We start from the raw sequence: 9,845 nt of genomic DNA, 5'->3' as shown, positions 1-9,845 counted from the left end.
TTCAAACATTTTTTTCAAAAGGAAAATAACTTTATAATATTTTTTCTGCTTATAAAACTAATGTATAAGTTCTCATTTTAATGTGATACTGAACTGGTACCACTCCAGGAATCAATCTCAAGTATTTTTCTCTTTCACTCATGTGCTGCACCATTACAAACCTGAGCAAGATGTCTGCAGGCTGTGTTGAAAAACTGTGATGGCTAATTGTATGCATCCATTTGACTGGGTTAAAGGATGCCCAGATAGCTGGTAAAATATGATTTCCGAGTGTGACAGTGTGTCCAGAATAAATTAGCATTTGAATCAGTAGACTTGAGCAAAGAAGGTGATCACCCTCACCAATGCACGTGGGCATCATCTAAACCATCAAGGACCTGAATAGGAAAAGGTGGGAGAAGGGCAAATTTGCTGCCTCTCAGCTAAGACATTCAGTCTGCTTTTGGACATCTGTGCTCCCGAGTGTCAGGCCTTCGAACTTGGACTGAATTACATCATCTATCATCAACATTAAATGAGGACTTAATCTATATCCTATTGGTTCTAAAGTCCATTTTAATATCTAAAAAACCCAAGATGACCTGGGACAGTGGATATGCCAGCCACGGTTCTCAATGCTGCAAATAAGTTCACTTGGAGTTCCTTTTTTTTCTTAGGAATCCTTCACTCGATCCTCTTTCATTAGAAAGACTAATTTTTCCAATCTCGTTCTAAAGATATTCATAGGATACAGTCATATCTATCACAAGAGATCAATCTCGAATATGCTGTATCTTTGCTGGACCAGTTAAAACTCTTTAACAAAGAGCAGTTCTTCACTGGCATAGTGTTTGCTATCGAAGGCATTGAACCCCATTGTCATAAGATCATTCTTGCAATGTGTCATTCTTTTTTTTTAAAATGCTTATAGCACCCAGAATTCCTAGGTGGTCTCCCATCCAAGTACTAACCAGGCCCGACCCGGCTTAGCTTCCGAGATCAGACAAGATCGGGCACATTCAAGGTAGCATGGCTGTAGACAGTTCTTACTTCAGGTCATGTTCATGAGTGAATTAGTAATAAGAAACACATTCACACCTAGGGAATGTTGGTGTCACTGTACTGCCTTATAGATGAGAGTAACTTGGGTACACACAGTAATTTGGCAATAAATGACAGCACTGTACAACAGTTTTATGAAATATGTTTGCTACAAGGAGAAGATGTGTTGCAACAATGTCAAAAGTATTTAATAAAAAATAAGGGCAGAGAATTGTTGAGTTCTGCCTAACCGCTTGTAAGGAAATAGGATGCTAAAAGATTGTTAGGCCCAAGTTCACTTCTGGGTACCACCAGAAAGCTTCCATGTATCTGCCACGTGACCTACTGATAGGCGTCAGTGGTGACCATTTACCTGTGGAAAATGAGAGGACAGTTCGTGAAGCTACTGAGCTGTGGCTAGAGCTCAACCCAGAATCACCTTCCAACATTTCTCAACCACATCAAAGTGGGTCCTCTTGGGATAACTAAAGAGATGAAAATTTCCATTAAAACATCTTCTAAAGAGCTTTGTAGTCTTAATTTTTTCTGTTTATACAACCCCCAGATACAAAAAAGTTCACAGGTGATTTAAAGAGCTGCCCACCAGCTGATTTGCATAAAGGTTACACAGCTGTAAGTCCTGATAATGACAGCACTTGAACCAGCAGTCAAGTTGCTCTGGGAAACAAGGAGTCTAAAAACAAGCCAACCTCAAGCTGCCTTCGGATCTGAAATTATTTTTCCTGGTCTAGTGCACCACAAGATTTCCAAAGACCCTGATGTTTTTTGTCTATGTAAGGCCATCTTTGATTTGCTATGAAAGCTACAACTATAAACTGGAGGAGAGAGTGTAGGCAGAGACCTTAATCAGAGGACCACCGAAAGGTATGACACCAAAGAGGATGAGCAGACAAAGGTGGCACTGTGCTCAGCAGTTGTGGCCCACACTGCAGTCATGTGATAATACTGAACCTCTTAACTGAGTCACTTTCCGAGGGCTGCAGCAGTGGCCATGAGGCAGACTAGCAAGCAGGTCATTTGCTTGGGCTACAGCTTTCGTATAGCATTTTGTATAGTACATAAAACTCCCTTCTGACGCAGTAGCTGGGTCCTCAATTGTGGAAAATCCAGCATGAACAAAAGTGAGTGGAAAATGGTGGCCAATATTCCTACTAAGTGATACTCTGACCTCCGTGTTAGAGATGTCGTGATCTCAGATTGTTTTTATGCAGAGACCCACCTAAGAGAACTAAAGATGTCACCTACCAATATGATCTGGAATTAACCGAAACATGCGCTGTGGTTATTGGGGAGAGATTTTCAGTGCACCTTGGGGAGACTATGATCCTACCTTGAAGAATCTCCATGAAACCACTAATATATCTTTTCTTGCCAGATGGAACAGAGAAGTTCGAACTGGATGAAGAAACGGTTGCATTGCCATGTGTATGGTTATAGAATTCAGGGAGGACTTATCCAAATTATGTGCTTTGTAATTGTCTTTGCTAAATAAGAGACATGAAGCAAACAGGAAAAGACTAAAAATGAGAACATGAACACATACCTTTAATAAATTCCAAAGCAAAAAGTTACATATATGATGGAGAGCCCTGGCAGACACCACATTAACTAAGTGATCAAATTTAATACTCCAATAATGAGACAAAAATGACATAATTTGTCCTATGTAGTAATCTCTTCAAAAACATTTTACCTGAAACTAATCAGAAGCAAACAATCAGACAGATTGAACTATAAAACAAATTCCCACTGAAAGGGGTGAGCTTGAGGACCCCGGTGACAAAGCAGACAGGGCTCAGCCACAAGAAAGGAGTCGACCTGGTCCCAAGTCTGAGTCTTGAATCTAACCCTGAATCTCCATCTTGATGTTCGATTTAGAAATTCTCAGTCCACCTGACATGATTAAACTGTTCTGAGCTGGGTAGATGACACTACAATCTTAAAGGTAAAGATAGAAATAGAGAAATGAAGTATTCGAACCCACAGAATTTATAATTTTGTGTTAAATTTAGGAATAAATTTATAATTATCCCAGATAATGTGTTCGTATTACATGTTTTGAAAGTCGCTGATGCTTAAGGAGAATTTGGCATCAAGAAATCTGATTAGCCTTGTAACTTTGATTTAAATTTTTTTTTTGGTGTAATTTTAATTCAAAAGGTTTAATATTTTTGATCAAATTTGTAAACACTACTGTAAAATTAGAAAGAACTTGAACTACTACATTTGCACATTTGGTTTATTAGGTTTACAGGAGTTGCATATGAAGATATTACTTGTCAGAGTTGTAAGTCCATCAGGCATTGGAAATGTTTGGAAATATAATAATTAATCGGGTTTGTCATTAGTGTTCATTGCTTAGGAAAATTTAATTTCCCAAAATTATGAGATAATATTAATTAAAGAATAAGTTAAAGTGATTTATTTTTAGACTCGAAGTATTAAATGTATAAATAGAAAAACAATATGTAAGTTGGATTTAAAGGCTTAAAAGGAAAAAGTTTTTTTTAATTTAAATTTTTAATAAATTGAATATAAATTCAAACCCAAGGATATTGATTTGGGCCATAAAACCCCCTTCAGACTATCAGACTCAAATTGATAGGCGCATTTCATAAAGAATGGGAAAGAGGCAGGTGATCAAGGGGAACAGGTGACCAACTGGAGTGTGTGAGGACAGGAAGGAGAAAGAAGCCTGCCCAGAGAGGTGGAGAGAGGGAGATGCGCCATGACTTAAAGAAAGCTGACTCTCTCTCGTCACCTCCTCAGAAGGATTTCCGTGCCAACCAACATTACGGTTTTCTTTTTAAAGCAACTTTAGTGAGATATAATTTACATAACATAAAATGTACTCATTCTAAGTGTACAGACTGATGACTTTTGACAAACGTATACTCCTGCCTAACCACTAACCCTCACAATCAAGACATAAAATATTTCCATCACCCCAAAAAGTTCTTCTATGTCTCTTTGACCCCAACCCCAGACAAACATTAATCTGATTCCTATCGTTACAAGTTTTACCTATTCTAGAACTTCATATAAATGGAATTATACAGCATGTATGCTTTTGTGTCTGGCTTCCATTTGGCATAATGTTTTTGAAATTTATCCATGTTACTGAATATATCAGCAGTTCCTTCTTTTCTAATTGCTGGATATTATTCCACTATATGGATTGTTCATCTTTTCACCTGTTGATGGACGTTTGGGTTGTTTCCAGTTTGAGCCTATTATAAATAAAGTTGTTGGGAACATTAGATTGAAAATGTTTTTTATAGACATGTTTTTTCGTATCACGTGGGTAAATACCTCAACATGGAACTGTTGGGTCATTCGTTAAGTATGTGTTTACCTTTATAAGACACTATCAAACTTTTCAAGGCAGTCATATCATTTTACATTCCCCTTTACATTTTTCATCAGTACTTTCTGGAGTCCAATTTGTTTCTTTTGAATAAGATAATAACTTCATTGGCCTCAAGGTGGCCCAAAACACCCTGTGAGTGTAAAAGGACATAACAGTAAATACTAATTTAGATGGGAAAAAAAGCAGCTCAAAGCCATACACAGGTGACTTTGTCTTCTGCCTCTAGTAACTGTCTGTGACTTTCCAGGGCCTGGCCGAGGGCAGTCCTTTGGACCCAGGAGTCTTGTTTTCAGGGAGGGAGTTACTTTAGTCTGCCCAAGAATTGATCTTGAGCTAACCTGATCCCACCTCTGTCCCGGGGGTGATGGAGAGACAGTCAGGGACCTCAGGCTACAGGCAGTGACTGCGGCTGCTTATACCACTTGGCACTTACAAACACGGGTCATCCAGAGCTGCATGGAGGGGGAAAGGGACTTTGAAAGACATCTCTTGATAACTCAGATCCTTATCCTTCCTCACCCCAACCTTAAAGCACTTTCTCTCTTCTGTCAGTTCATTCTGGGCTTTCAAGGAAAGGAATAGAGAGAATCCCATGCCCCTCAGTGGCTCAGATGAGGCTGCCTGTAGGGCGCAGCCACCATCAGGCCCAGTTATTGTCCTGACTGAGCAGAGTTGCTACATATACAACTAGAAATGGGCGATGTGAGGAGAAGAGACCGGGGGAGGGAGGTACTCCAGTGGTAGTAATGACTCCTCTGCTCAAGCACGAGAAAGCGGGGACGGGACGTGGTAGAGGCATGTGAAGGAAGGGCCTGTGGGTAAGACTACAAGCAAGACAGGATGTTTCCCTCATCCTGAGGAAGAAACTGGACAGGCGCAGCTGTTAGGGTCAGACTCAGAAGGAACTGAGTCTCTGACTCCCCAAGTCAGCGTGGAGGGCCAATACTAGAAGCAGATTTGTGACAATTAAGGCTAAATTCTCCCTTCGAGGGTGCAAGGCCGCCTAGAATAAAGACTACATTTCCCAGCCTTCCTTGCAGAAGGCCACCCTGGCCCACGACATGTGAGCAGATGGGTCACACTGCAACTTCCCAGGACTTTTCTAAGAGAAAGAAGTCCTTGCATCTATTTCTTCCGCCTTCATCCCTTCCTTCACCTGCTCCCTGGATAGGAATAATCTACGGAACATGGAGGAGGACAAGGACCACACCAAGGGAGGGGTTTGGAAAGAGCCTGTGCCCTGGGGCACTTTTCCACCAGCTCTGAAAGGCCCACTGCCCTCCTCCTGTTATGTGAGAGAGAAACAAGCTTCTCTCTGGTGTAAGCCACTGTTTAGTATTTTTGCTGTTGCAAAAAGCCAAGGGAGGAGGTAAGGCCTGGCCATCGAGCCGGTCCCAGTGAAAGCCGGGGGCCAGGGCAAACAAGAGAGAAGCAGGGGTGACCAGTGAACGGAAGGTGGTCCTACCTGGAGGGTTTTCCAGCCTGGAAGAGTCTGAAGAGTCAGAAACTGTGTGGCCAGGCGGGGGAGGGGCTGCCGAGGACGAAGAGAAGTCCCCAAGGAGAAGCGACCATGCCCACCGCCTGCCGCCCTCTCACCCTTCCCGCCCAGGCTGAGCTGGGGGCAGGAGAATTTTACCATCAATCCATTCTGGAGTTTTTACTTCTACCCAAGACTGGACGTCCTGATTACTGATCTCAGACTAAACTGGCCACCCCAGTGATCACAGCTCTAGGGGACACCGGAATAAGCAACTGAAGCAGGGGACCCACCAGAGTTCTCGTTGTCTTGGGGCAGAGAAGATCTGCACCCTCCTCAACCTCCCACCCCGCTTCATTCATTCATCCACCCAATAAATATTAATTGCGCATCTACTATGTGCTAGGATCTGTTCTAGGTCCTGAGGACAGGAGAGTGAATAAAGCACCCCAAATCCCTGCCCTCACAGAGCTTACATGCTAATGGAAGAGAAGGATGCTACGCAGGATATATAAGAAAAATATAAAGTATGTTATGTGCTGATCAGTGCAAAGGAAATAAAGCTGAGAAAAGGGACAGGAAGTAGGGGTTTAAATTCCAGTTAGGGCAGCTAGGGAAGGCCACACTAAAAGGCAACGTCCCTGTAAAGGCTTACACATATGTGTCTGCATATGTGTGTCCATGAGCAGCAGACGTGAGAAGTGGATCCACAGCCAGAAGGGGTAGAATAGTGTCTGGGACAGAGACTGGACATGGACCAGGGCAGTATGGGCCTCTCAGCCCAGCCCCAGACCTCAAGTCCAGCCAAGAACAGGGCCACATGCCGCCAGCCCTGGTTAGCATCAGCGACACCTCCTCCTAGGCTGGACAGCGCTATCTGGGAAGGAGATTGCAGTCTCCTGTGTCTGGCCCTGTGGCATCAGAGCCCGGGTATGGCACAGGGTGACCATGGGCTCTCCACCTCCTTCCCCCAAGCCTACCACCTCTGCCACTTTCCACTCCCAACAGGCAGAAGGGGTTGATGGGGTTTTTCCAGGCTGGGCCAGTGGCCTGATCCAGCAGAGGCCATGGGGACAGAGTAGGAACCATTCCTGGACAGTCAAGGGAGATCAGGTGTGTCCCTGTGCCCCTACAGCTGAGGATGGGGGTTGGGGGTCAGGGAGCAGCTTTGCCAAAAGCAGGAGGGGGATCAGGATGGGAGATCGGCAGGGCCCCCACCTCACTTCCTGTTTTTGGAATGTGGGGCCCCGGCATGCACTTTCCTTTGGACTTCATCCAGGGTAGTGTCTCCCCACCCAGGTCCACTCCCAAGGGAACCCTGCACAAAGGCGGAGAGGGTTGACCTAGGGTTTTTCCAGGCGGGGCTGGGCCCCTGAACCACTGTGGGTAAAAGGCACATTTCCGACCCCTCCCTAAAATCAGGCCAGAGGGTCCCTGTCAACATGGAAAATCATACAGTCCCCCTGACCAAAGGGGAGAAGAAATGTCATTGAGCAGGCAAAGGAGGGCAGGCACGGCCCACCAGTCTGGCCAAAGCTCTGGGGACGAACAGGCCCTAGGGTACCACCTGGGAAAGCCAGCCAGGCTGGAGGGAGGACAGTTCCATGATGGGCTTAAGAGTATGAACTCAGAACCAGTCAGGCCAGGCATGAGGCTGGCGCCTGCTATTTCCTGGCTGTGCGACTGTGGGCAAGTGGCATAGATTCTTTGAGTCTCAGCTTCCCTTCTGCCAGGGATCCCATGCCCCTCAGTGGCTCAGATGTGATGGGCTCTGTACAGGGTGTGGCCCAGAGCAGGTGCCCCCGTGAGGGAGGGAAATGGTGTGTGGTCTGGGAAGACACCTAGAAAGGCAGAAGGGACAAATAAAAAGTATCTACCGGAGAGTGTCCCCTCTCTGGCTGCTCAGGTCATCATGGGTCATCCTAGCTCTCCTCCCCTATAGGACGGCTTCTCCTGCCACCTGAACCCAAAGATGATACGATTCAGAGCAGGATGGAGGAAGAGAAGCTTTTATCTCTTATGAAATAACATGCTCATTGTAGTAAGTCTGGAAATTACAGAAAAGCAGGAAGGAAGCAAAAGCTTTTCTTTAACTACCAAGGCCACCAGCCACTCTTGATCCCTTAATGTTTTTCCATGTGGCAGTTTTCTTTCTGTTCTCTGTAACATGACTGGGATCTGAGCATTAAGATGTAGAGATGGAAGGAAACTTGGGGGTCAGCTGGCCCAGCCTCCTCCATTAGCAAGCCAGGAGACAGACTCTGGCCCAGAAGAGCTCAGTGACTTGTCAAAGGTCAGTAGCAGAGCTGGAATCACAGCCACTAGGTGTGCGCCACTTCTTAAAATACCAGTACCCCCAACACCAGCACCAAACCTCCCTCACAGCGAAGACTGCCTTCGAAGGAGATGGTTCATGGTAGATCTAGGCCTTCCAGTTTGGGGGAAGTCTGTCGGGGATGGGCTTCCATGTGGTTCCCTCGATAAGGGATACAGCTCTGGTTAACCCCCTCCCCCATTTCCAGACACAACATGCAGGATGGGGATGGAGGGAAAGGGAGAGCTGGCAGAGCCCAGCAAGGGGCGTGGCCCTGCGGCTTTTCCCAAGGGTGGACCCAGCCAACAGGGTCACCCTGTCCCTTTAAGAGAGGGGGGAGAGCTAGCCCCTCTCGGCCATCCTGTCCTGTCATCCATCCCGGCCAAAGCGGAAAGGGAAAATGAAAGAAGGACCAGGAGGAACAGGTCCCAGCCATCTCCCAAGATCCCTCACTCAGCTCTAACACCTCAGCTCCAGCCACAGGGTGAGTGGGGTCGGCTGGGGGCCTGGGAGCAACAGGGGCCTGTGGGGCTTGTGAGTGTGAGTTTTGGGAGGTTCCCAGGAGATGTGGGAGACTAGAAGCCAAGGGGCGCCAGGAAGGAGATGGGAGAGGGCTGGGTCCGCAGTCTTGCCTCATTGAGGTCGGATAGCAGGGGACGCTCAGGACAAAGGATCTCGATAGAGTTATGGAATAGAGGGCTACTTTCGTGTCACCCCACAATTTTGAGAGGAATTATTGCAGTAACGAGGGCAGAGAAAGAAGGAGGTGGGGTCCCTCTGGGTCTGTGGCTCCCTTCTCTCCCTAGGGTACCAAATTGGGCCTGGAGTCCTGGATTCCAGGCACCACTCCTGCCCATGGAAATCAGCCCCGAGCACTCGGGGTGCAGATGGTTTCTGCTTCTACAAATGCAGTCGGGTTGGCCCTGCTGACCTCCAAGTCCCCTACACATCGGGACTCCGGCGGGGCACAGGATCCAAATAAGCAGGCTACCGGTCTGGCTAGAGCACCAGGGTGCAGCTCTTCCCCAGTACCCATCGGCTCTTCTCCAGCACCCACTGGCCCCAGGGAGATGGGCACCCATAACTGAGAATCACTTAACCCCTCCTGCCCCCCACCACCGCTAACTCCTTTGTTCCCACAAAATCTCTGCTAAAAGCAGACATAGCTGACCCCCAACTCGCCCCAAGTTAGAGGAGGTCTAACTGGTCCCACCCCATGGGCATGGAGGGGTGGAGGGCGCGGATCGACGGCCTCTGACCCCCGCCCTGTGTCCCTAGTACCATGGGGGAGTGGACGTTCCTCAGCTCGCTGCTGGACGCCGTGCAGCTGCAGTCGCCGCTCGTGGGACGCCTGTGGCTGGTGATCATGCTGATATTCCGCATCCTCGTGCTGGCCACGGTGGGCGGCGCCGTGTTCGAGGACGAGCAGGAGGAGTTCGTGTGCAACACGCTGCAGCCGGGCTGTCGCCAGGTCTGCTACGACCGCGCCTTCCCGGTCTCCCACTACCGCTTCTGGCTCTTCCACATCCTGCTGCTCTCGGCTCCGCCGGTGCTGTTCGTCATCTACTCTATGCACCAGGCGAGCAAGGAGCCCGGCGGCGCGGCCGCCGAGGCGGGGGCGCCCTGTGCGCGGGGGCGCCCCG

At 47.3% G+C, this 9,845-nt stretch overlaps 1 protein-coding gene and 1 pseudogene across 1 annotated transcript in view; one reads left to right on the top strand and one right to left on the bottom strand.

The window, feature by feature from the left end:
• Window positions 1–901: 901 nt before the first annotated feature.
• LOC111732905 lies at window positions 902–1,020 on the bottom strand (annotated as a pseudogene).
• Window positions 1,021–8,560: 7,540 nt separating this feature from the next.
• Window positions 8,561–9,845, top strand: part of GJD3 (gap junction protein delta 3) — a 7,126-nt gene continuing 5,841 nt past the window's right edge. The window contains exons 1-2 of the mRNA XM_011383094.2: window positions 8,561–8,686; window positions 9,481–9,827. Coding sequence (XP_011381396.1) covers window positions 9,485–9,827 — 343 coding nt within the window. The 5' untranslated portion in view covers window positions 8,561–8,686; window positions 9,481–9,484. The remainder of the gene's footprint in view (window positions 8,687–9,480; window positions 9,828–9,845) is intronic.

Source organism: Pteropus vampyrus, unplaced genomic scaffold, assembly GCF_000151845.1.
Source record: "Pteropus vampyrus isolate Shadow unplaced genomic scaffold, Pvam_2.0 Scaffold503, whole genome shotgun sequence".
NCBI lineage: Eukaryota > Metazoa > Chordata > Mammalia > Chiroptera > Pteropodidae > Pteropus > Pteropus vampyrus.
This window is presented reverse-complemented; position numbering and strand designations above follow the sequence as displayed.